General features: G+C 41.9%; 1 protein-coding gene across 1 annotated transcript in view; it reads right to left on the minus strand.

The window, feature by feature from the left end:
- Window positions 1-397: 397 nt before the first annotated feature.
- Window positions 398-26,724, minus strand: part of Pon3 (paraoxonase 3) — a 29,391-nt gene continuing 3,064 nt past the window's right edge. Inside the window, exons 3-9 of the mRNA XM_021164664.2 lie at window positions 20,041-20,096; window positions 15,872-16,037; window positions 11,540-11,666; window positions 6,964-7,164; window positions 5,768-5,849; window positions 5,420-5,548; window positions 398-1,247 (exon numbers count right to left, since the gene is read on the minus strand). Coding sequence (XP_021020323.1) covers window positions 1,089-1,247; window positions 5,420-5,548; window positions 5,768-5,849; window positions 6,964-7,164; window positions 11,540-11,666; window positions 15,872-16,037; window positions 20,041-20,096 — 920 coding nt within the window. The 3' untranslated portion in view covers window positions 398-1,088. The remainder of the gene's footprint in view (window positions 1,248-5,419; window positions 5,549-5,767; window positions 5,850-6,963; window positions 7,165-11,539; window positions 11,667-15,871; window positions 16,038-20,040; window positions 20,097-26,724) is intronic.

Raw genomic sequence — 26,724 nt, forward strand, 5'->3', positions numbered from 1 at the left:
CACCACCCCCACCGCCCCCACTACCCCCACCGCCCCCACTACCCCCACCGCCCCCACTGTGGGATAAATACCTCTTCCCCTTCTCCCTTGTCTCTCCCCCCTCTCCATTGTTGCTGTCTCCTTCTCCCTCTTCCTCTATCTCCTGTGTTTGTTCCTTATCTGTCCCTCTGGGGCAAATAAATCTTTGTGCAGAAAACTTGGTCTTGATGTTCCCTACAGGAAGGGTGGTGGTAATCAACCACAAATCATTGGTTATCATTTGTTTGTTTGTTTGTTGTTTTAACCAAGAAAGGAATCCTTTATTCTCATCACATTAAATTTAGATTTGCCCATTAGTACATGCCATTTAGGCATATTTTTTTTTCACTTTGGATTTATTGGTGCCCATCAGCTGGAGGCTGCTTACTAAGAGTTTATTAACTAGTAGAGAAGATGAACATGGCTGAAGGTAAGTGTCCCAGGGCCCTATCACACACTCAGAGCCAAGATTGGTGACACAATGGAAGCATCGGTATAAAAAGCCTTATTCACAGAAACACACGAGCACAGCATGCACCAAGCTAGCTGGTGCGGGTTTTCAGATTTCCAGAATCTTGCTCCCCGTACGGCAAATCTGTGTTCAAGCAAGGCTTTAGAGTTTAAAGATGAGAGTTATCGGTCAGGATCTGTGACTGGAAGATGGTACCATATAGGAGACAGACAGAGAATGGGAATCGTAATAGTTAGCCATTTGCTTCTTTACTCGGTGGACTGCAGAAGCCTCAGACTATCACAGCTAGAGGAGGTGGTTTTAGTGAACAGTTAACAAGGAGCACAAATCAAGAGAATGGGAAACGTAAGCCGATACAGCCTACGCATCACAGAGTATACAGGATGTTGGGCATATACAATAAAGGACACATGGGTGTCTGGTTGCCACTCACTAACTTGATTCTTGATTTCATGGATATAAGTTTCTATACTCCTTTACTTTTCTCCATAAGAAAAAACATACATACAATCACTGGTCATTGTAAATAATTACAGTTCCCCTTAGCATACAAATTACAATTTTACTCTTGTCAAATATAAAGATGTTTTAGAAAGATCTAGAGGTCACAGTACAGAGCTTTGTGAAATATAGTACCTATGAGCATTCTCTTATGATACACAGAAGCCACGGTGCTGCCCTGAAGCACAGAGCCGTTGTTCGCATACAGTGTGCTCACCCTGGGCTTATCTGACAAAGAGTCCTGGATGCGTAGTACCTGTCAAGAGAAGAGCACTCATTACTACACTGTCCAGGAAAAGCTATATGGAGCTATTTCCCTTCCCACCGATTCTGGGATAACGTATACTTTTGGAAACCCCAAAACTAAAAAGCTGAAGTACATCTGAAAGGTACTGATGTCCTAACAGCATCCATACACTAAAGTGGACTAGATGTTAACATTAGTCAAATTCCTCTATAGAGACCTTCAGCGGTTTGATAATGCAGGTATCCCTAGAGAAGAAACTTGGGTCCCATAAACACTTATCTATCTCCTGAGTTGCCAGTGGTTACCGTCTGTGAATGTGCCATTGACTGAGCCTATACCATGGAGAGAGAATCCCAGGACAAGAAGACTAAAAGACAGTCAGTCAGTTAGCCTAACCTGATGGTCAAGAAGGTGGCCACCTTCACTGCTTAAGGACTTCGTATCTGAGAGGCAGCTGAGAAACAGAAAGGAAATGCAGGAGTTTGGAGGCACTGCCGCCTAGGTCTGCTATTGATCGATTGGATTAGCACACCCAGCTTTGCTAATCAGTAAACACATAAGCGCTCAGATTTCCAAGCAATCGGGATGAAGTTCACAGGGTGGGGGTGGGAGTGGGGAATGACAAAGATAGGGAGCACAGGAAAACAACTGATCACTGAAGCACTGGTTATCTTTATTCATCTCTTGCATCAGAATGAAGCTTTGGATTTTTTTTTTCCCTTTAATTTTTGTTTTCCTTTTAAGCTCCACCAACTGTGCTTCCAGTTTGCTATAAGACAACATTGAAGCTTGGGTCTCAGCAGAAGCACAAGACCTTACTGAGTGGAGAGGGGTCAGTCCCTGTGGTTAAGTCAGTCTTATCTGACGTAAACTTGTTAAACCTTGAAAAATAGAGAACCTGATCTTTAACAAGTTTTTAACTACTTCACAGTGATATTTGCATTCATTTTTGTGCTGGCTGGTTTTATGTCAACTATTAACACAAGTTAGAGTTATCTGAAATGAAGGAACCTCGATTCCAAAAAACAACAAGTAGTCACTATAAAATTTGGCTATAGGGCATTTAAAAAAAAAGATGTATTTATTTATTATATGTAAGTACACTGTAGCTGTCTTCAGACACCCCAGAAGAGGGCATCAGATCTCACTACGGATGGTTGTGAGACACCATGAGGTCACTTGGATTTGAACTTAGGACCTTTGGAAGAGCAGTCAGTGCTCCCACCCACTGAACCATCTCTCCAGGCCTCTTTTTTTTCCCCCTTAAAAATGATTTATTTATTTATTATATGTAAGTGCGTTGTAGCTATCTTCAGACAAACCAGAAGAGGGCGTCAGATCTTGTTACAGATGGTTGTGAGCCACAATGTGGTTGCTGGAATTTGAACTCAGGACCTTTAGAAGGGCAGTCAATGCTCTTAACCACTGAGCCATCTCTCTAGCCCCTATAGAGCATTTTCTTAATTAGTTATTTTAGGTCCCAGACCACTGGGGAGGTGGCATCCTTGGGCTCCTGGTCCTGGGTTCTGTAAGAAAGCAGACTGAGCAAGCCATGGTGAGCAAGCCAGGAAACAGCATCCCTCCATGGCCTCTGCATGAGTTCCTGCCTCCAGGTTCCTGCTTTCTCTGAGTTCCTGACCTCACTTCCTTTGACGAAGGATAGCAATATTATGGAAGTGTAAGCTGAATAAACCCTATCCTCCCCAACATATTTTCATCCTGGTGCTTCATCACAGCAGTACTAACCCTAACTTTAAAAGAAGACACAGTGGCTGAGCTTTTGCAGGAAAGTTCTGTCTTATCTAGAAGTCAGCGGACTGTGGATCTGAATAAGGACGCGTAGCTCACTAGCTGAGGAAATGATTCCAGTCATCTCAGGCCTCGGTGCACTTCTGGAATTAATATATGTACATTATTTATTGTATTACATTGTTTATAGAAATGTATATATGGACAACATTTGCATATAAATCTGCATATATAAATAATATAATATAAATATCATATCTTATATATTTTAAATTTTATTATGAAAAGAATCTAAGGACAATCTGACAATATATTCACTAAATAAACCTCCAAGTCCAAGGGATTGTTCTATATCCACTTGAGAGCTTCTATGTTGTAAAAAGACAGATGTTAGCTGCATGATTTTTATTCATTGGATAAATATTGTAGCTCTTATTTAAACTCCTGCAAGATAGATCTAGCATTTCTTTAGTATGTAGAGTAAGAGGTATATTCATCCAAAGACATTTAATCAGGTTGTCTTACATCTTAAAAAAGGGGCGTTAAAAAAGGAATCTATTACTTTCACATTTGACATGCTTTTTATTTATTTTATATAAATGTAGATATAAAATTAATAATGAAACTGCATAAATATATGTCAGGCTGTAGATAACTCTGTATAATAGTAAAAGTTGGTTTCTTTTGCTGAAACTTATCATTACGTTATTTAATTTTTCAAGAATTTTATACATGAATACTGTAATTACAACATTTCTACCCTCACTCTATGCAGCCCAACTCTTCCCATATCCTTCAGTCCCTCTCAAATCCATGATCTCTTCTTCTTTATTTATTAGTTATATACCCACATGTACCCTGGCTGAGTATGTTTGGGTCTGATGACCATGTGCTTAGGGCTGACCACTTGGGGCTGGATAATCTATAATAAGACTTGTGCCTGGGGGAAAATGAATTCTTTTCTTAGCAGCCATTGATTGGCTGTAGCTCTTCATCTAGGGGCGGTACTTTGTGACATTCTCCCCATCTTTGCTGGCATGTCAACTGCTGTGGTCATTACGGGGATCTTGTTGGTAAATGTCTTCTAGAGATTACTAGGAAATTACACTCATAAATTCTCAACAATATGATTGCCTCAAGTATTTCTTGATGCTCTTTTAAAGATAGATATCATGACTGGTGTGTTAATTGCAAAGAAAAAGAGTTAAAAACCAGCCACACCCTTCAGAAAGAAATGATCCCACCTTGGTAAATGAGCAGGCTAAGATTTGAATCTCAGTTTCTTAACTCACCAATCAGGTCACACCATTTTTCAGACCACACCTTCTACTCTAACCCAGTACCTGCCATACCTCTGCACACAATCTTAACTTTCTTCATCTAGCTATGCTGTGTTGTCCTATACAACTTATCATCTGTACTTTTCATTTAGAGTCTGTCCTTCTGCCCCCTAAGAATGGGAGCCTTGTATGGGTTTTTATGTTTGTTTAAAGTTTTATTTCATAGTTTATTAGTTTGACTAAGCATATGTGTTTCTGTGAGCACATGGGCATGCCGTACCGGCACATACATGCCATATCACTCGTGGGGTCAGAGGAAAACTTTGGCAGTTGGTTCTCTCCTTCCATGGTGAGACCCAGCATCAAACTCAGGTCATAAGGCTTGTGTGGCCAGTGTGTTGTTATCTAACTTGCCTATGTGTGTTTATTTTCTGACATAGTCCAAGCATTAAAACAATATCTAGCAAAATGTAATTGTCTGTACTAAGTCTTTTCAAGGATCTGTGAAAGAATTTGTCGTTGTAGCTAAATTCAATGAAAATTTCCAAAATCTTATAATTATCATTAAACTGAACAATATATTTAATGCAGTGTCTTATGCAGTTGGTTTAAATGTTACAGATAATTCAATGGTTTTCACTTTAGAAGATATACTTTAAAATAAAACAGTCTTTAATACTATCATATATTAGAATTTGAGAACAGAAATCCATTTGCTGCAGAGACTGTAGTCATTTAACCCCTCTGTGCAGGCTTGCGCTTAACAAATGAAGATGGTTCTACACGTTTCTCCCTCTCTGACCCTCTGAAGGAGCTTCTAAGAGCTTGCCTTCTAAGCTAAAATACAGTAAGACGATCTATATCGATATGAACGATCAAGGTCATCTTTCCTCATCACTTTCAATAGCACAAAAACCCCTGAGAAGTTAGAACCTGCTGACTGGCAATGATATTATATTGGCCCCTGGTGGGTGACTTTAAAAATGTTGGAGCCCCATCTCTCTAACTGCCAATATATCTACATTTTTGCCTAAAGATTTTGTTCGGTTTTGGAATATAAATGTGACCCACATGAATCCCCTCAACATCACTTCAGTGAAATTTCCACTCTTGTAGCTTTCCATGTTAGTTCAAGGAGATAGTGATACTTACTTCTGACCCTGGAGGATCCTCAGGGTTGTAGATCAACAGCTTCATGGGGTTAGGGTGGCAGCCTGCCAAAATATCTCCCGTGACTGGATCAACGGTCAAGTTATCCACTAAGGTTCCCAGCTGTATTACCTTCAACAAATATGAAGTAGTGAGGATACCATCTCAATGTTCTTCTCTGCCCTCCCTGCCTCTGGCCAGCTCTTCCAGCACTGGACACTAGCATTTCTAGGGGCTTGGTGATAGCCCTCTTAAAGTGTAAATAGACGTGCATCCTTAAAAGCATCCCTGGGTCACGTATGAGACTAATGTGTGGGACCTTGTTGTGTGGGTTGGCTGGGGTATCCTTACCTTCACTGGAGTTAAATCCCAATTATCATGTTTTTTCATTATGTGAATGTTCTTAGCTGTTACATCAGCTACATAGACATACCTGTAAAGGAACACTTACACTTAAGCAAGTATTAATGCAATATGACACTATGTCTTATATACAATTCATGCTAGCTTGAAGAACCCCTGTGATGTCTCTCTATAACATTATAAAAGTAGATAACCGAGTGGTATTTTTAATATTATTGAAAGGTTTTATAGGCATCTGATGTGAAATGTGACCATAAAGTGACAGCTAGTATTGCAGATGACATACAGACTCGATGTCATTGCTGAGTAGACTGAGGAAAGAGCATCCTTCCAATGATAGAGTTCACACGTCCAGACTTAGTACTTGGGAAAACAATGGGGTGGTGATGAAGCTCAATCACATTCATGTTTTTAAAACACAAAGAATACTTCGAGGCAATTTCTTTTCTGTAGTTGTTTTTCTTTTGTTTTGATTTTTGAGAATGGTCCCACTGTAGCTTTGACTGTCCTGGAACTGACTAGGTAGAACAGACTGGCCTCAAAATCACAAATATTCTCCTGCTTCTGCCTCCTAAGTACTGGCGTTAAAGACATGCAGCACTACATCCAGCCCAAAGGCATGTTCTACAAGGATCATCTCTGTTTATGATCTCAAATCTAAATGTTGTTATTCAAAGTATATCTCTGGTTTGAAAACCTTTACTTCTTAATCATTTGTCAAGAACATTTGCTCTTAAAATTTCATGCTTTCTTAAAAGCAGCCATGGAATAATCATCTTAAGTCTGACGACTATACCATCACATGTCAAAGGCGGGCTTCCTTTCTCCAATAAGAGCTTTTGGTTAGCCTGACCTTATTCATATGGTTAAATGACATTTGGGTTCATAAAGTGCAGAGATAGGGAATACTCGTCCTGCTTTCAGAAAGAGTGTTGGGGAGGAGTATATTTAGTTATGTAAGAATTTGGAACAAGGGCCATATTTTTGAGTCTTTCTCTTTCTACTGGAGGGGACTTGAAACTCAAGAAAAAGAAGACCTTTCAGGATCACAAATTTAGTATGAACTGTGGACACACCTGAGACCTTTATTCACATGCTAACTAACTACTTGAACCTAAGGGATCTCTTAAGGTAAGGAGCTCTTCAAAGTATCAAGGGCAAAGGACAGAAAATAAAAACCATACTTCTGGTCTAGTGAGACTGTGATTCCATTGGCAGAACTGAATCCTTGGGCCACAACTTTGACTTCTTTTGGGCTGTAGAAAACAACGGAAGTCCAGTGAGGGTCCAAGATCATCTCCAGAAGTACCAAGAAATAACTGGTAAAGTAATGGTCTCTTGTGGCATAGAACTGCTCTGGCCCAAGAACCACAATGTCATTCACACTAGAAAGAAAAAAGTAAAGAAATCCATTAGGTATTTGAATATCTTGATTATTGACAAAGCTACTAATATCTACCTAGATAAACGTGTTTATCCATTTTAAATGGTAGAGTTGGATTAAGATGAGTTAACTAATCCCACAAAGCATTCCTATTTTACTTCCATGTATTTTCTTTTGTCTATTTATGATTTTAAGTAAAAAATGAAAATGCATATTAACAAAATCTGGACTTATAGATGTCAATGATAGTTTTCTGTGGTACATATAGTATCTTCATTTTACCTCTAGAATTAGCCTTAATTTTAAAAGATAAGCACTGTCATATAACTTATTTTGACCAAAACCAATGTGGCTTCTTTTCTTTGTGTGTATTTGTGTGCATATTCATATGTGTGTCAGGGGAGAGCAGGGCAGAGGTCACCTTCAGGTGTAGTTCCTCAAGTCGTATCTACCTTGATTCTTGAGGTTTATTGTTGGCCCGGAACTTCCCATGTAGGCTAGGCTGGTTGACCTATAAGCCCCAAGGATTTCCCTATGTCTGTCTCCCCATCACTGAGATTACAAACATGTGCTACGATGCCTAGCCATTTGTTTGTACTTGAATTCTGAGGATCAAACGTGAGTCCTCATGCTTATAACATAAGAACTTTACTGACTGAGCCATCTCCCCAGGTCTTAATGAAAGAGCTGGAAAACCAAAGAGTGATCTATTGTATTTTCATAGCAACCATTTTTTCCTGAGAGTATACTATTCTGTCCTCCTAGGACCCTAAGTGAGGACAATGAGACACTAGGTCCCTTGATTACCATGTGCAGTTTGAATGAGGAAATCAAAGAAAACGGCACAGCTTTGAGCCATTGGCATTCCTTCCTGTCATTATCTCTTAACCAAGTCTACCTTGGCATTTACGTTTTCTCTAAGCAAGTAAGATAATGGGTGGTACTCTTTCTTCTGTTCTTCCTTTTAAGAAAGCTTTGAATTTATAATACAACCAGTGTTGTGAATGCATGTCCATTTTTAGAAAAGAAAGCACGAATATGTGACTTGAAAATTAAGAAGACAGATGAAAGATTTGTATTTATTATTTGTGTGTGTGTGTGTGTGTGTGTGTGTGTGTGTGTTTGTGGGTACACACTGCACAAGCATGAACGTGTGTGCACATATGCACACTCATGAGCTCTCCAGGATATCTGTAACAGTGCATTGCAGAGGTCCGAGGACAGCCTGCAGAAGTCTGTTCTCTTCCTTCTACCATGTGTGTCCCAGAGATCAACCACAGGTTGTCAGGCTTGCTGGCAAGCATCTATACCTACTAAGCCATCTCATGAGCTGAAAGGCTTTTGTTGTTTTTTGTTTTGTTTTAAACAAATACAATTTTACGAAAGGGAAGTTTGGATGAATCAGAAAATGTTTTGCAATTTTGTGCAGTTTGCCCGGTGGCTAGCCTATCCATCCTTCGTGAGTTGGCCTGAGTGGCCCCTCTGCCAAAAGACCTTGAATGACATCATAAATTGTATTCAAGTCTTTCCTGGCACCCCGCATTAAGTTGCCTCACAGTTTCGTCCTATGAGGCTCTGTTTTGCCCTTAGTACTTGTTGCTCAATGTGTGTCTTAGAGCCCTTCTCAAACTCTTACTTAGATCCTGCAGTCTCACTGGGCTCTTTCCACTGTCAAGTAGGAACAAATTCAACCAGTTCTGGGGAGGGTTCCCACAGGTGTCACTTCACAAAAGGTCACAGCTATGACCTCTTGCCTCCCACTGCAGATTTGCCAGGTCTCAAAGCACAGGATAGCAGTGGTGTGACTCGAACATGAACAAGTTGACAGGGCAAGAGTGAGAAGTTCCTTGAGGCACCTTTGACTAAGGAGAAATGAGGTCACAATATAAACTCTTTTGTCTTTTTTTTTTAATTAGGTATTTTCTTCATTTACATTTCCAGTGCTATCCCAAAAGTCCCCCTTACCCTCCCCTCCACTCCCCTACTGACCCACTCCCACTTCCTGGCCCTGGCGTTCCCCTGTACTGAGGCATATAAAGTTTGCAAGACCAATGGGCCTTTCTTTCCACTGATGGCCGACTAGGCCATCCTCTGATACATATGCAGCTAGAGACATGAGCTCCGGGGGGCTGGTTAGTTCATATTGTTGTTCCACCTATAGGGTTGCAGATCCCTTTAGCTCCTTGGGTACTTTCTCTAGCTCCTTCACTGGGGGCCCTGTGATCCATCCAATAGCTGACTGTGAGCATCCACTTCTGTGTTTGTTAGGCCCCGGCATAGTCTCACAAGAGACAGCTAAATCGGGGCTCTTTTGTCTTTCTTATCGTGGTCAGATCATTGTGAAACAAGGCTTATGTTGCCTGTTTGAGGTAACCTGATTTCAAGCAGTGTCAACTGCATTTAGTAATGGGTGACTTGACAGGGCACCTCTACATCTTCCTCATGTGTGTTCCCTGGGTCTGTTATAATAAACTGTCATCAACTGTAGGGATTAAAAAACAAAAGTTATTCTAAATGGTTCAAGCATATGGAAGCAGGGAGTTAGCAGAGCCATGATCCCACTGAAGTCTTGGTGGAAAGACAATAGGTCCCACTCCCTGACCTGTAAATCTCTCGCTCCAGGATTGGGAGAGTGTTCATCATTGTGTGTCACTCTCTGCACTTGTCTGCCTTCTTACTGATTAAGGATATATCTTCATCCACTAAGGCTTCATCTTTAACTGGGTATTTATAAGCAAGGTCATGTTCTGAGGTATGTGTGGAAGAAACTCAAACACAGGTTTTAATACAAACTTTTTAAAAAGTGAAATTTGGATGACTTGGGAAATATTTTGCAGGTTTTTGTTTGTTTTTCGAGACAGGGTTTCTCTGTGTAGCCCTGGCTGTCCTGGAACTCACTTTGTAGACCAGGCTGGCCTCAAACACAGAAATTCGCTTGCCTCTGCCTCCCAAGTGCTGGGATTAAAGGCGTGCGCCACCACCGCCCAGCTATTTTGCAGTTTTTAGGACATCATTCAACTCATAACAATTCCCTTTCTTGACTTTCCATTCCCTAGCAATCCTGTGAGGTTCAGTTCCACTGTGGCCTCAAGAACCTAGTGATGCTTTTAGTTCATAAGAGGGGAAAAATATCTCTTACTGCTTAAACCCTGACATTGATTAAAGAATAATAATCATCTAAATTCAATAAGAATGATGTTGATGATTGCAAATTAAGAGCTCACTTGTGACAGACCTGGGCTTACGTGATGATTAGTCACGAGCTGACTCAGGCCACCTGCCTGGCCCACAACTTTTCTTTTTCTTCTTCTTCACTTATACAATTTCCGTTTTTATTTTGCCCCTTCACAATGCCCAATGTATTTATAGTAATTCCAAGAAAAGTATAAGATATACTACATTTTATTATAGAAAGTCAGAAAAAAAATGACTTGATCTTGGAAAAAAGATAATCCTTTGCAAAATTTAACTTGTCCATATTAAAGACATGGAATGCAATGTGTGCAGACTTTTCTTTTCCTTGGGTGTCGAGAACTAAATCAACTTAAATACTGCACTCTCCCTATATTTATATCATCAAAGAGCAATGTTATGCTTTCTCTTTTTTATTAGATATTTTCTTTATTTATATTTCAAATGTTATCCCCTTTCCTGGTTTCTCTTCCAAAAACCCACTATCCCCTTTTCCTTCCCCCTGCTCCCAACCCACCCACTCCCACTTCCTGACCCTGGCATTCTCCTATACTGGAGCATAGAACCTTCATAGGACCAAGTGGCCCACAACTTCTATGAGACTCAGTTTACTTATGCTTGTTACTAAATGCTATGTGAAAATAAGTTAAACTATTTTGACTTGGCACATAGTCAGCACACTTAAGGTAATTTTTATAAGTTCCCACCCGTTGTTTTTATTTATTTTTATTTATTTAATTTTTTATCAGCTTCTTCTTTAAAGAGCTGGATATAAAGAAATAACCCATCTGGAGGTTGGTTATAATACCCAGTGGGTAAGACTCAGAGAACACAATCTACCACGATGATTGGCAGAGGGAGTAGGTGTTTAAGGAGAGCACAGGATTGAGTTGCTGTGGCAAAGAGGTTGGAATTGGAGCTGGGAATCTAATTGAGCACCTTTATAGGATTAAAGAGCTTTTAGAAAGTTGGAAAATATAGAGACATTCAATCCTGAACACAGCAATGTCTACTAAGCTGCTGGGTAGTCCCACCACAGGGAGCTTTAGAAAGCTTTAGAGAGAGAGAAAAATCTTCCGCTTGTGAAACAAAAGCTGGAGAACGCCTGCTGAAGGGAAGAAAACAAGGCGCACAGTGGAGGGGCCGAAGAAATAGACCGACAACACGTGGTTTTAACTCCATACCTCTTGAGAAGTCCATGTTTTAGAGTTTTCAGGTGGATGAGAGAGCGTTGTTGTTCTTCAAACTTAAATATCTCCACAGTGGAGTCCATGTTGGGGTGATTCACGACATAAAGATATGCAGTGTTGTCTGAATGGGAGATGGGAAGGGAGAGATCATTTCAAAGGATGATACAATTTCCAAGAAGTTTAAGTGAGCTTCTTGAAACCATTGTTAGGCATCTTTAAAAACCCAATCATCTCCCAGGGCTTTGGTTTTGCCTTGAGATGAGGTCTTGCTATGTCCCCAAGCTTATCTTGAGCTTCAAGGCTCCAGTTGTGAGTTGCTGGCATTATATAGGCAGGTACTACTGTGCAATGGCTGCTTTTATGGTCCTGCCTGCCTGTCACGTCATTAACACCAATGCTAGATGCTTCTGCTTTTGGAGAAATTGAAACCCCAGTAGGGGATATCCCAGCAATTTCATCAGCATCGCAAGTTTAGCTAGCAATGGAGCAAAGCACGGGTGTGTACAATGGTCTCCACAGCCTCACTAGCAATGGAGCAAAGCATGGGTATGTGCAATGGTCTCCACAGCCTCACTAGCAATGGTGAAAAGCATGGGTGTGTGCAATGGTCTCCACACCCTCACTAGCAATGGAGCAAAGCACGGGTGTTTGTGCAATGGTCTCCACAGCCTCACTAGCATGCCCTCTCCAAAGAGAAGAGATGGAACTTCAGTGGTAGGCAAACGTGTATGCCAATCTCCTGGATGGTTTGTCAGTGAACAAATCATGTCTGCTGAGAAATTTTGGGGTGTGTCACAAAGGTCTACATTTCGACAGAATTTCAAGAAACCTCAGGGCATGCAAATGCTTTCAAATAAGCCCTTTCCCAGCTGGACAGCGAACTTCTAACACAAGTCAAATACCTGAGTTGAGTAACTATATTTACTGAACTCAGTGGACTTGTAAAGTAAACACGCCAATGGAAACAAGCCAGCTAATCCTAGGCATCACCAACCTCAAGAGCTCAACCTCAGGGAGCATTCCCAGCTACCTGCTTTCTCTCTGGACTGTAGAGTGCCCTGAAGAGGATTGAGGGTCGTGGTCTTCATAGACTCACTAGAAGCTGTATGTCTGAGGTTTTGAGGAACTGGTCTGGTCCTGTCCTCTCACCGTGAAATTTGTTCTGTATCTCTTGTTCCTGTTCACTTCCTCCATGTAATTACTGAATATGTAACGGAGCAGGTCTGAGGCCTGCCATATGAAATTTACATTCAGGGCCCTTGACCACATTAAGCTGTTCCATGCAAATTAGGTGGAAGAGGGGCTTTGTGAAGATAAACTTTGTTCTACAGCCTCACTTCTAGCCTGGCAGTTCTCTGTGGGATATTTTGGTCTAGTGAATTCATCCCTTAATTTAGGAATAAATAAAATAGGTAGTCAATCACAGTACATTGAATGTCTGGGAGCTTAAGTGTATGGTTGGCAGTTAATCTATAAGCTGATCCTATCTTAGAATAGTCAGCTCCTGATATCCCTAACTCTAACATCCTATACAGTGAAATAGTCTAGGTTAATCTGACTACTCAGCTCTCACTGGAGTGCGTTAGCCAGGGCAGTGTCAGGCAAAGAAGTGGTGGCTGTAAGGGATCAAGTACAATGTGTTTCCCGAGTTTTACAGAGTAAGAGACACACGATAAGTGAAACCTCCTACCTTCTAACTCTGAAGCAGCCAGAGATACTCAGAGAAGTCAACCCTGTATCACATTTCTGGCAACTCCAGCTTCTCCATCTTATTAAATGGAGTATTAATGTAACCTGTCCGATGCCATCGCATCCACAGTCACTCGCTCACCAGATACCTGTTTGCTCAGTTCCTAGTCTGTCTCAGTCATTGTTCTGGACACTCAGATTCCATAATGAATGTGTTGCATACATTTTTATAGTGAATATATTTAGAGAAGAAAACAATAGTAAAAACTAGTAAGTAGAAACAAATACCAGGGCAGAGAGATACCCCCTTTATTTATACAATGGCATCCGTGTGTTCAATGGATTCACAAATAAATTATATTTAAATTAGTTTGGAATTATGGGATATAAACAAGCAAAATGTACTAAAGATTGCTATTTTCAAAGTGGATAATATAAGATTTGTTTCTGAGGGCTGGTGAGATGGCTCAGTGGGTAAGAGCACCCAACTGCTCTTCCGAAGGTCCAGAGTTCAAATCCCAGCAACCACATGGTGGCTTACAACCATCTGTAATGAGATCTGACTCCGTCTTCTGGAGTGTCTGAAGACAGCTACAGTGTACTTACATATAATAAATAAATAAATCTTTAAAAAAAATGATTTGTTTCTGAGGTAGTTTCTTGAGATGTGAGTCACATGCCATTACATCCAGTCTTGCAAAATGTAAACTTAGTGCATTTTAGTATATTCTTAGAGTTGTGTAGTTCTAACCACTACTTAGCTCCGGAATACTTACATCAGGCCCCATGTAAATGCCCACTGTTTAGATGCTCCTTTCCACTTCGCCTTCTTCCCAGCATCTGCCCAGTGTCATAGCACACTATCCCAGCTCATTCTTTCTATTGCCAAATGATATTGTATTGTAGTCTATTGTATAAACTATGTTCCATGCTCATCAGTTAATGGGCATGTGAGTACTAGGAAAAAGGCTGATAGGAGCATTCATGTGGGAGTATTTGTGTAGAAGTGTTGCCAGTCCTGCTGATCACACACCAGAGAGCAAAGCTACTGTATCGCATGGTAACACAGCATTTTGAACTGACACTGTTTCCTAAAGTGGATTCACAATATTGCCAGTGAAGGAGCGCAATTTCTCCACGCTCTCTCTCTCTCTCTCTCTCTCTCTCTCTCTCTCTCTCTCTCTCTGTTTGTGTGTGTGTGAGCAGTAGTAATAGTAATGTATTTATATGTGCTACATGCACATCAGTGAGTATGAAGGTTAGAGCAAGACACTTCATGTCTTCCTCTATTCCTTTCTGCCTTACTGCCTTGAGACAAGGTCTCTCGCTGACCTGGAAACTCACTGATTATTTCCGGGGGGTGGGAGGGAGGAGGCAGGGTCTTAACTGGTTGGTTGGTGAACTCTGAGGATCCGCTGGTCTCCACTCTCAATATTGGAGTTTCAAGAATAAACAGCCATACTTGGTTTTTCCATGGGTGCTGAGGATTCAAACTAGGGTCTATACTTGAAGAACAATGGGTAGCTACTGTGACCCATTGCCCTGTACCGAGCCTCATGTCCCATTTATTATTCTCATCCTTGAGTATATGAAGAAGTGACTGATTTTTACTTCATCTGCATTTTCACAGGTTGCTGAAATTGTCAAATGTCTCTTAACACCTTAATTGGCATTTGTATACTTTCATCGGAGAAATATCTATTCAGATACCTGTGCACATTTAAGCAGGTTTGTTTGTCTTTTGGATGTTAAGGGGCATGCTAGATAATTTAACGTCAACCTGCTGCAAGCTGGAGTCATTGGAAAGGAGGGAACCTCAGTTGAGAAAATGATTCCATATGATCTAACTGTTGGATATTTTCTTAATTAGTGATTGATGGAGAAGGACCCAGGTCATTGTGGGTAGTGCCATTCATGGATTGGTGGTTCTAGGTTCTATAAGAAAGCAGATTGAGCAAGCAATAATGAGCAATCCAGTAAGCAGCACCTCTATGGCCTTTGCATTAGCTCCTGCCTCCAGATTCCTGCCGTGTTTGAATTCCAGCTCTGACTTACTTTATTATTTGGTACAAGCCAGATAATCCCTTTCTTCCCTAACTTACTTGGGTCATGGTGTCTCTTCACAGTAATAGAGCAGTAATTAAGACAAGTTGTAACACTGATATAGTCTGTACAAGCTCTAAATCAGACATATTATTTGCAGATATTATCTATCATTCTTTGAGCATTTTTTCACTTTCTTGGTGGTATTATTAGGCACAAAATTGGGGTTTCAGTTTTCAAGATTCCAATTTATCTCTTTTTCCCTTATGGTATGATTTTTTCCTGTTTTATTATTATTTTCAAAGGCTCTTTCACGTTATATGTTTGATTTCTTATTTAAACAGGTTATAGGAGTCAAATAAGAAACAAAGTGGATAAAAGGAACCCACCAGGGTCTCTCAGGTTAGCCTTCCTTCTTCACAACACTGTTTTTAAAAATGTTCCCTGTGAACATTAAAACTTTTGCAATTATTCCATACATTTCTTTGGTGGAATAGCACCTGCCCTATAGCTTTAGCATGAATGCTGAGTTTTAGGAGGTCTATGGCATCTCTTTCTTCCAACTTCCCTTTCTCTTAGTCATTTGTCTTGTACCTTTGTCAATGAAAGTGCTAATCCCATGAGGATTTAGTGACTCCTGGTCAAGCCCACCACTGATTTCCAGTGCTTGCGCCTTTGGGTTTTGCTCATTCAGATCCATCAGAAAGATTCTTCCTGGTTTGTCCGGTGCAAACGTTGGCATGCCTGGATATTTTAATCCCTGCAGAAACAAAGAACCAGTGTACACACATATGCATATTTAAACGCTATTATCGTATGGAAGCCAAAATCTCAAAGCCAAACAAAAATGTCCCAGGTTCTGCATTTCATTTTGATTTGGTGAATTGTTCTCTCTGTCACCTACAGCCGTTGTCTGATCTGGGGAAGGGGCATGGCCAGCAGCGCCATTCTTTGTTTGTGAATATAGGAAAAAACCACTTTTGAGAAAAAGGAAGCATTTTTATCTTAGAAAGAATTAAGGCGCAAATTACAATGCAAGGGAGCAAGCTGTGTTACTTTCTTAGAGTCCTTTGGTCTTCCTAGGCCTTGGGAAGCTGTTCCGTAAAATGAAGCAACTGAAACATATGATGGCTAAGATTCTTTTCAATCTTGATGGTGACAGTTTCCATTTCCAAAGAATAGAGAAGTAGTGCGTGGTTTAATTAACTCTATTGATCTTATCCCTCCACCGGTGATAGTATGTAGTCATAAATAACGCCAGCCACAAGTCAGCACAGGTGTCAGCATCATCTGGAAGTCACCATGGACCATTGGATTTCGTGTTCATTGTCATAGAGACTTCATTCTGTTTTTCACACATGTATCCTAAATGTGTTTCATTTCATAAAGTCCACGTGCCACACTGCTTCACCCCGAATGATCGTTTGCCTCCTTCCTCTCTGGAAACACCATGGCATCTGATGTGAATTGTCTCTGACTCCTTTCTGTGAATGGCCCTTCAGTTCTTCTCTTCTCCCTCTTCTCTTGAGGATGAAGACACTGTCTGCTGGTCTCTTAAGTCTGTCACCTCTTTCCTTGATCTCCTGTTCCGTATGACCCCCAACTTCCATCTTGCTTTATTCCTTATTTTTCATCAATGACTTCTCCTGCAATTTTGTTCATTTCTCATTCCTCAAAATAATCATTCTTTTTCTTACTTCCTTCAAATATGTGTTTATCTTTTTGTTTCTCCTGAAATTTCTCATATATATCCCCCAGTCTTATTACCTGATTTGCCCTGACTCTTCTTTCTCTGGGATCCACACTGTGCCTCCAGTATTTTGTGGAAACCCAACCACCTCGTCATGGCAACAGTCTCATTGTGTCTTCCTTGACAGCCCTTCTCTGTCTACAGCTGTGGGTCTCTGGACACGGCCGTGTGCCTCCTTCATTCATGTCAAAAAGTCAGGAGTAGAGGTCTAAAATAGAACTTCTGTCTCTATTTCTGCCTCTTGGGTTTTTCTTTCATCTGTCCTTAGACCCCTTTCCTCCTTGTGCTCTTTCCTACAGCTTTCATTCAGAAAGCTTTAGCTATTTCATGGCCTGCAATGATCCTCACATACCCATGTTTACTCAGAACCTCTCTCTGGTACTGTAGCCTCCATCCCTTATTTCCTCCTAAGGTTAGCTTTAAGTAGATTTGTCCAAAACACGTCCCTCCGGACCCTCCCTCTGGTGCACATTTATTCTTCTCAGTTAAGAGTGCCACTGTTCCATTAGGTCATAAAATTCAATACCCAGTTCATCTCTCTACAGCTAATTTGTCAGTAATGTGTTTGGATCAAAGAATAGCAATACCGAAGAAGTAAATGTTAGGGACATCAAGGTATTTGCCTGAATCATTCCTTGTATGGCCATACAATAAATAGGGGTATGCTGCATTGAAACCACACACATCATTAAAAAGGAGCACTCTCTCTCTGTCTCTCTGTCTCTCTGTCTCTCTGTCTCTCTCTCTCTCTGTGTGTGTGCGTGTGTGTGTGTATGTGTGTGTGAAGGCAGCATATTTCTACAAGTACTATGGTGTCATGGAGACACTGTCATCAAAGAAACCAGACGCTCTAAACAAACAAGATTTGACAGAAGAAAGAGTAAGACATTTGATTAAGAGCACCAAGGAAATACTTTTGGAAGAAGATTTAGGTTTCTCTTCATGGCATTCTGTTGGGTTAGAATTGCTGGGAGCAATCGTATTGGATGCCAGTAACAGCATGCAAATTCATCCATACCACTCAGTTGCTTTGAGGTTCAGGCTTCTGATTTTCTCCTACTCACTGTGGGTATGTGTGCACATTCATGAACCTCTCCACAGCCCTCACTCATCCTCGGATTTCATATGTTCAGTCCTAGGCTGGGTGCCTGGAGCATTAATGAACACATCCAAGTCCCCAGCTCAAGGAACTTAAAGTTGCTTGACATTGCAACAAGAACATATCAGCTTAGGGTGGTACCTAGGATAGTCTATCCATCTCCAACAGCAGAACCAGGGAAGGCTTGCTGAGGAATCTGAGTACCTTCACAGGGAGGCTTCACTAAGAACCAGAAGTCAAACTGGCAAAGTGGGAGGGTGAGAGTAATCCTGTGGGCAGCAAGCATGCCCATCTCAAGGCTAGGGGGAAATACCCTCTTGGTCATGCTATAAATGCTAAGAGTATCTGTCTGCATAGAATCCCTTTCTAAATCTGCAGCTTCTAAACATTGTCGAGAAAAGCAGGAAGGTCATAGGAGAGGCCAAGGAGAACAAGATAATGAATGCGGAAAGATTAGAAACAGAGCAAAGAGCATGGATGGTCCTGAGCTCACTCCAAGCAGAAGTTTCCAGTTCACAGCTGGATGGAGAGAGCAGGGATGCAGGCATCTCTCACACAGTGTTGTGGTGAGAATGGATCCTTTTTGTTTAGTAATGACTTGGAACCTCTGCTGCCAGGGGGAAGCACAGAGTCAGAACAACAAATGCTTTCTAACAGTGATGGCATCTCCTAACCACACAGAATAATCACGTTTGTGGGTCTGTTTGGCACAGCCCAGAAAATCAAACTTGACAATAGAAAATTGAGGTCAAGGAAAAAAGAGACTTTTCCAGACAGCTTTGTTTTATTTTCGAGCTAGAAGGAAAAGTAAAGAAAGACAATTTTGCCTCTCAGTATTTAAAATCCAGCTGAGACCTCTGTACTAGACTCTGCATACTTAAGAACCTGCACACTCAGATCGTCGCACCTGAAGGATGTCTTTCTTTGAGCCCAAAATATTTAGACTTAAAATTTATGTAAGTTAGTGGTGTGGAAAAAAAAATGGAATATTTAACATGCAATTCTAGCAACAACCACAACCACAACCGCAACCACAACAACAAAATTCACACTGAAAATGTGCTAAATCCACTTTTTCAAAATGTTGGATCCCAGGCTCGGGGCTTAGTGAGGTGTCAGGGTTCCTGATATGCACAAACCTCTGGTTTCAATCTTTTAACAAACACCACAAAAACAAAACCAGTAAATCCCAAACCCTATCCCAGTGTGCTATTGGATTGATAGATGCATGAAAACCTTCAACATGCAATAAATACATTGTTCGTCCTTCCTTCCTTCCTTCCTTCCTTCCTTCCTTCCTTCCTTCCTTCCTTCCTTCCTTCCTTCCTTCTTTCCTTCTTCTTTCTTTCTTTGCTATTTTTGATTGTTGTTGTTCTCAAGCATAAAGTCCTGCTCTTTTAAAACATGTCAAGGTGGTATAGAGAACTAAGTAGTTTCTTCTCTACTCATGGAAACACATTGAAGGAGTAGCTGAGAGTCCAACTATTGATGTTTAAACTCACTACCATTTACAGAGCTGCCCACATAAGCAGGCATGGCAAGAATAATGGCTAGTGAGAAGATGACTACCAGACACCAAAGTAGCCCCCAATAAGTCAGTGATGGAGCTGAGAAGCAACAAGGCAGTTTGGAGACCAGACTGTCAGCCAAATGCACATCAATACACATTTATGGAGATCCTAACCGAGCATGCAGCTGACCACGGGAAGCAGCGCACATGAGGCGGCCAGAGTTAGGCATGCCTGTGGTGCTCTAATTAGGCCTCCAGATTGCAATTTGGCTTTTGTAGTTGGCTGGTCTACCCAGAGGTGGCAAGAGCATTTAGGGGTCCATCTGGCAGCTCGAGCTGGAAACTTTAATGCACTGCCTCTACAGCTATTGATGTGAGCGTCAGAGAGGTCGGCAAATACTCACAGTGGAGATAAAAGCCAGCCCGCTAGGAAGTATATCAATATCTTCAGAGCCATTCTCTGCAAAACACAAAGCAGAAAATAATCACAGATGCATATGTGGAGCCTTCAAAGAAGAAGTTCAATAGCCCAAACTTTTGAGTTCTTTTGGAAAATGCACCGACTGTTTCAATCATTGACTTGGGAAATTATGGTAACTTTCAGAAATCCCACAGGTATACCTGCTCTTGGTACACTTAACGTCTGTCTCTACAAGCATTAAATTAAAATTCCCCTTTTCAAGAAGAAAAGTGCGAAGCAAACTACCCTATAAAAGTAAAATCATATCCTAGTTTTATTCTTTAAATGACAACTTGCTGGGCGTATATTGAGAAAGTCTGTGATAATCCTCCCCAAAAGACTGTTCCTCACTTACTGAATGGGACTATTTAGTCAACACCCAGTCACTTCCTGAGAAGCCTCTCTGCCACGTGTTCTTCATTCTACAACCTGTCAGACCTAAGCACGCACAACTACACTGAAAAGTTATTGAATAAGCATTCAGTAGGTGATAGTCATGCTAGGGACAGGCTGTGGAGAACAGTTTAAATAGAAAGCGTTGTGTCCAATCACCTCCTCCTGAAGATCCTTGAGCATTTTTTCTGTGGAAAGAAGTATACACTGCGTGAGCCGGGATGGGCCAGAGGACAGTTTCTAGTAGAGATAAATTATGGTAAGACATGGGAGAGGGGCTGATTCTGGAGGCGATGGTTATCAAATATGGCTAAATAAACATCAGAGCCCAGCCCCATGCTCCACCCCACCAGCTCATGTGATCTTCCACACTCTTCCACAGTGAGGCAAGGACTAAATTCTCTTCCCAAAAACCTGAGGGAACTTTGATATTGTCTTGACAATGAAGTGGGGTAAACACAATGCCATGTGACTTTAGAGGCTAAATGTCATAGCCATAGCTGCTCTGATGTAGTCTCTCTCTCTGTCTCTTCCTTTTTGTGTTCCTTCTTTTCCTCCTCTACCTCCTTCTCTCTCTCCCTCCTCCACTCTCTCAAGGATGTGCCCTGAAGTAAAATACACAAGATGGGTTATTCAAAGCTACAAAGTGAGGGATGTAAAGAACAAAAAAGATGGGGAGAAAAGATATGGGCTCCCAGGTGGCTTATTACCAAACTGTGAGTCATCTTTGGTATTGTGAATGGAACAGCTGGACTTTCTTCACTAAGCCCAGCCAACATTGTAAGAAAAACAACTAGGATTTTCTTGTCTGACGTGAGACAGGGTTTCCCTAGGTAGCCTAGAAGGACCTTAGACTCTTGATCCTCCTGCCTCAGCCCCACGAATGCTAGAATTACAGCTGTGTGTCACTACGTCCTAACTTACTGTTCAGTGTCACTAGGTGTGGGGCTGTCTGTTACAGAGCCACAATAATTGGAACACGTGGGAAATGGTTACCTGGGGAAATGGATTGCCAGGTTGTCACTAAGCAACTGGGAGAGAATATGGGTGGATGTGGAAAAGAAAATCAGGACAAAAGCCAAAGAAAAGCTAAGTTTGAACCAATAGAAGGGTGAGCAAGAGGTGCTGAGGGCAGGAGATGAGAGAGAAACTAATGCCCAGCTAGTAATGTGAAAACTACAATCAAACGGAGCTTCCCATCCCCTGGGCATTTTTGTTCATCAAGCTTTACCTATCTACGATGCCCAGATGGCTTGAAAAGCTTGATGCTATTTCCATATGGAGTGAAATACACGCTGGGAAAACCCACACGTGAAATACAGTCATTCAGCGTCACAGGGTGGCTACCTGTTTGATATTTCTCCCACTGCTCTGATCACCCCTTCTTGGTTTCCTGTTGCCTTTATCTCTCACTCTGCTCTGAATATAGAATAAAGTCTGTCTGCCCTCACCTTGTATCTCAAGGCAGAGCAAACAACAGCCCAGTCGGTCCTGTGCTTTCAGTTGCCACCCACTTACTCTCGATTCTCTGATCTGCATCAAGTCCTTCTTGCAAGTTGAGACTCCTACGGTCACCCAGGGCTGAACAACCCACCTGGTTTCTCATGTTCAACAGGCTCCAAACAGATCTGGACATTTCCTTACTTTATCTTTTCCATCTTTCAACGACAATGAATGGCAACTTCTATCCTCAGGTTCTCAGAGCAAGGAACATGGAGCTATCTTTGTCACCTCCTACCCTTTCATCCCCCAAACTTTCACTTACTTGTCTTTTATGTTCTCCTGGGTTTCTACAATAGGTTCCTAATAGTCCAGCCTGTTCCATAGCCCATGGTCTGTGCTTACGTCTTTCTAAACTGCTAAGCTGACCCTATCATCCCCCCACCCCGACTTTAAAGGCCTCTAAAGGCCTGCTAGAGCTAGTTGTACAAATCTCATGCTCCTTGTATAGTTCCAAATCTATTCATATTTTGGCCCAGGCTCAGTTCCCTTTTATCCTGCCCTCCTGGATACATTCTAGGTATGTATTGGTGCTTCCTTGAGTAGTGGAAGCCTGCTAGATTTATTCATTATATATATATACAGAGAGAGAGAGATAGATACACACAGATATACACACACACATACACACACATAGATTCTCTCTCTCTCTCTCTCTCTCTCTCTCTCTCTCTCTCTCTCTCTCTCTCTCTCTCNTCTCTCTCTCTCTCTCTCTCTCTCTCTCTCTCTCTCTCTCTCTCTCTCTCTCTCACCTGGTTTAGCCTTTCCTCACACTATCCTCACCCCTAATGTGCTACTGGGCATGAGGCCATTGCTTCAGCTTGTCAAAGCTTTCATGGATTTAGCATTCATCTTTATATGCAAATATTTTTGCCTGTGGGTAACTCCAACATGACATTTTTCACAGTGCTCTGTATCTTGCTTGTTAATTGGCTATTAGCCTGAAAACTTCCTAGGAACAAGGTCTGGTTTTATTCCATGTTGTATCTATGTATTGGACACATTATCTGGCTTTTCATTGTAGACAATCCGGATGCAACCTGTTTAACTTAAGAGGTAACCGTGTTAGCAGTTTGAACGTTGTCTCATCTTAGAAATAAATGCTATGAACATAATCTCTGAGTACAGATGTCCAGTTTACAGTGATGTGATTAGGAGGTTTCACCTTTCCAATGACAGGAAAATGAAAATGCATTCAGGAGAAACCTCACCCTCGGTTCTGACTTCCGATCTCCACAGTTCTCCGTGCGGCCTGAGCCATGTAAGCAGGGGCTGCTTCCTGTCATGGGGAGAAAGATGTCCTCCCTAGAGATGTTCCTAGGAATGCTCTGTGAGTTAGGAGTATGAAACGTAGTTTTGACTTACAGTATTTCCAACTTAAAGGATATTAATCATGTCATAGCACACACTGTGGTTTAGCTTCTCGATCAACCTCTATACAAGACATTCTGAGTTGTGAGATCTCTGATTTGTCTCCTTTTCTCTCCAAATGCCATTTTTACATAGCTCCCATATCAGCATCACCCTGCCCTAACATGCAGTGTTCAGGGGTCCTGTGTTTTTTATTGCCCTCCCTCCCACCACGCCACTGCACCAGAGCACATAGAAGCTGGTGCTTTGCTCTACGAGGTGTAAAAGCAGCATCAACAGGACTGACGGCATTCTACCCCACCACCCACACCCTTGAGTACATGGAATCTACAGGACAAGTCCCAGGCATCTCAACAGCAGGGAAAGCAGTGGAAGTGAGAGGTCCGGGGTCCTGTTTTCTGAGTTCTCCCTTCTCTCCATCCTGCCAGTCTATACCCAGCTATGGTCAAAACTCTCAGCTACCTCTCTCTCTCTTTCTCTCAGAACCTATAATGTTCCATCTAATCAACCCTACTAGGACTTGCCATCAGTTCGATAAGTTCCTCCTTTCTCCAATCATTCCCTGTAAATACCTCAAGACAGTGTCACTCCAGAAACTTCTATATGTTATTATTATTATTTCATACCTTGGGAGGAAGTTTCTGACTGTCAGCTGAGTAAATAAATGGACTTTACTATGGAGCAGCAGTGCATCTTAGAGACTGGGAAGGCGCAGAAAGAAGGAAAAGCTGAAAACTACCAAATCCAATACTGCGAACTTGATAACCCTGCCTGCAGAAATCCCGCATTCAGTGGGCCCACACATTATTTCAAGTGTAGCTCTGCCTAGATGCCAAGAGATGCCACACGACGTCCTTGTTATATAGTTCTCAATCCACATAGGCTTGGGGAAGGGAAAAGTTAGTACAGAAGGGAGAAAGCAAGGAAGGGAGAAGAATGGTTGTCCTGTCAATCCTTCCTGTAAGAAACCTGTGATGCACACTTAACATCTCAGCCTTGGGAACACAAGGCAGGAGGACTGCCATGAGGTGAGGGCCAGCCATGGCTACATAGCAAGACTGTATGTGGATAAAATCAGAGGAGGAGAAGACAAGGAGGGGGAAAGAAAAATAAACATACAAAAAGAAAGAGGTCCTTTTTTTTCCCACTGATGAATTATCTTCAAAAGTTTGATTTCAGCTGGGGCTGGTAAGTTAGGCCTGCAATCCCAGCATCACCCAGGGCCTGGGCAAGAAGATTAAGTCAGGACATGCCTGAGCTCAAGGCTTCCTTTCAGGACTAGCCTGAGCTACGGAACAAAACCACAAGTTGAAAAGAAAAAGCTACACTTACAGCTTAGGTGTAGGGTGCTTGCCTAAGTATGCATGAGGCTCTGGGTGTGAGCTCCAGTAAACCAAACACACACACACACATCCACATCCACACACACATGCACACACACACACACACACACATACACACACACATACACACACACACACAGAGGCATGTGCTCACCTGTCTGGTTGTAAAGAAACAAAAAGAACTTTCTTTGGCTATGTGTCTGCTGTGCTCCACTTACAGTCCTTCAGTACCGCTCCATTGCTACATAAAAGCCTCGACCATCAAATACTTAGGGCTCATGACTAATGTCTTCTTAGCTCACGCAATCAGTGTCCTCCATGCAAAGCACAGAGAGCCACATGAGCTTTATAGATCTGTGAGGCTAGAACAGGAGCTTGCAATAAAGTTAGCATCACACTTGTGGGCCCACACCTTTGACACTTCATGGTTTGGTTGTAGTTGTGTTTTGTTTGTATGTAATCATCAGCATTGTTTTATTAACAAATGGACTGCAGTCATTCTAACAGCTTCAGTTCTTCAAACATAAAATACAAACATGTGACAGATGCAAAAGATGACGTGGGTTTTTTGTTTTTTCCATCTCGTCTAAGCCTATTAAACTATTTGAGTAATCAAGACATTGACCCATGGCTTACAGTATTAACTGTAGCTTTAGTTTCTCAAATTTAGCTAACTTATATAATTTGAGAATTACAGTAGACATCAAAAGATCCTGTAATGTAAATATTTCCCTAAACAGCTTGACAGGCTCATGTCTTGAGAGATAAGCACGCAGTGTGTGTGGCTGCTACTCTCTAGATCAGTGGGTCTCAACCTGTGGGTCACAACCTCCATTGTCAAAAATATTCATGTTTTAATTCCTGACCGTAACCACCTCGATCAATGTCTTCTGTAGCCTGTCTCTCTGTTTCTACAAGCTGACGTGAAAGATGCTGTGCTTCAGCATGAATCTTCTCAGTCCACGGAAAGATGAATCCCAAAGTAGCAGTACAGCAGACCTCTGCCAACCCAGTGTTCTTCAAATTCATTAGCGATGGGACTGGCCACTATGAGATTATGACTGGGCAGATGGGGAGGAGGGGTAGGGAAGAAACAGCCATCTCCAGGAGGCTTGTTCTCTGCAGTCGGGAACATTGCACTATCAATGAGAGGGACTGGACAGTAGTAACCTCCTGTCTGTGCTTCCTTTTTCATACCACTTTCTCAATATACTCAGGACATAACGGAATCCAATTGTGGGACCTAGAGCTTAGATTTTTCCCCAAAGGAACCACAGCCAGTCTTCATCCATGGGTATTTTTCTTCTCTCTTAAGTCACCTGCTAGTTCTCCCAGTCTGTGCAAGGCACAGCCTCTTCCTCATCCTCTGACTCTGGGGATGCTTCTTTGATTCTTCTTAGAGCTTCGTGGATACTCCGTGTCAAAGGGTCGGTATCAGGCAGAAGTGTGAAGGATTCTCTCAAAACTTCCTTCTGAACCTTCTTCAACTTTACCCCTTTCCTTATCTGCGCCAAAATATTATTACTATCATCTTCATCAGGAAAAGGAGGCAGAGTCCGCTGTTCAACCTTTTTCAGATGAAAGCTACCACGCTTCAAGGATGCTAACACTTCATCCATGGTGAACTCACTCTCCTCCTCTGCAGCCCTTCCGCAGTCTTTCTGAGCTTTTTCCGGGCGCTAACCAGCTGACTGCCATCGAAGAGGTGTGCCGCAGGTGCACTGGCCGACTTTGGGATGCTCCTCTCATTGCCCTCCGTCCTAAGTGCATCTTCTCCAGTGTCTCTCACAAACCATTTCTACATGCCCGGAACAGGGCTGCGGATGTAGCTCGGTTGGTAGAACCTAAGCCAGAGGTCCTACCCACCCCCACCACACAAGGACGCTATAGAGCACCCCTTTGTCCTCAGCACTTAGGAAGTGGAGGCAAGAGGAAGAGAAGCTCAAGTTCATTTTGGGGTAAGTAATGGGTTCAAAGCCAGCCTGAAATTCTTGAAAGACTGCCTCAAAAATCAAAGCATA

The sequence above is a fragment of the Mus caroli genome, chromosome 6, assembly GCF_900094665.2.
Source record: "Mus caroli chromosome 6, CAROLI_EIJ_v1.1, whole genome shotgun sequence".
Taxonomy (NCBI): domain Eukaryota; kingdom Metazoa; phylum Chordata; class Mammalia; order Rodentia; family Muridae; genus Mus; species Mus caroli.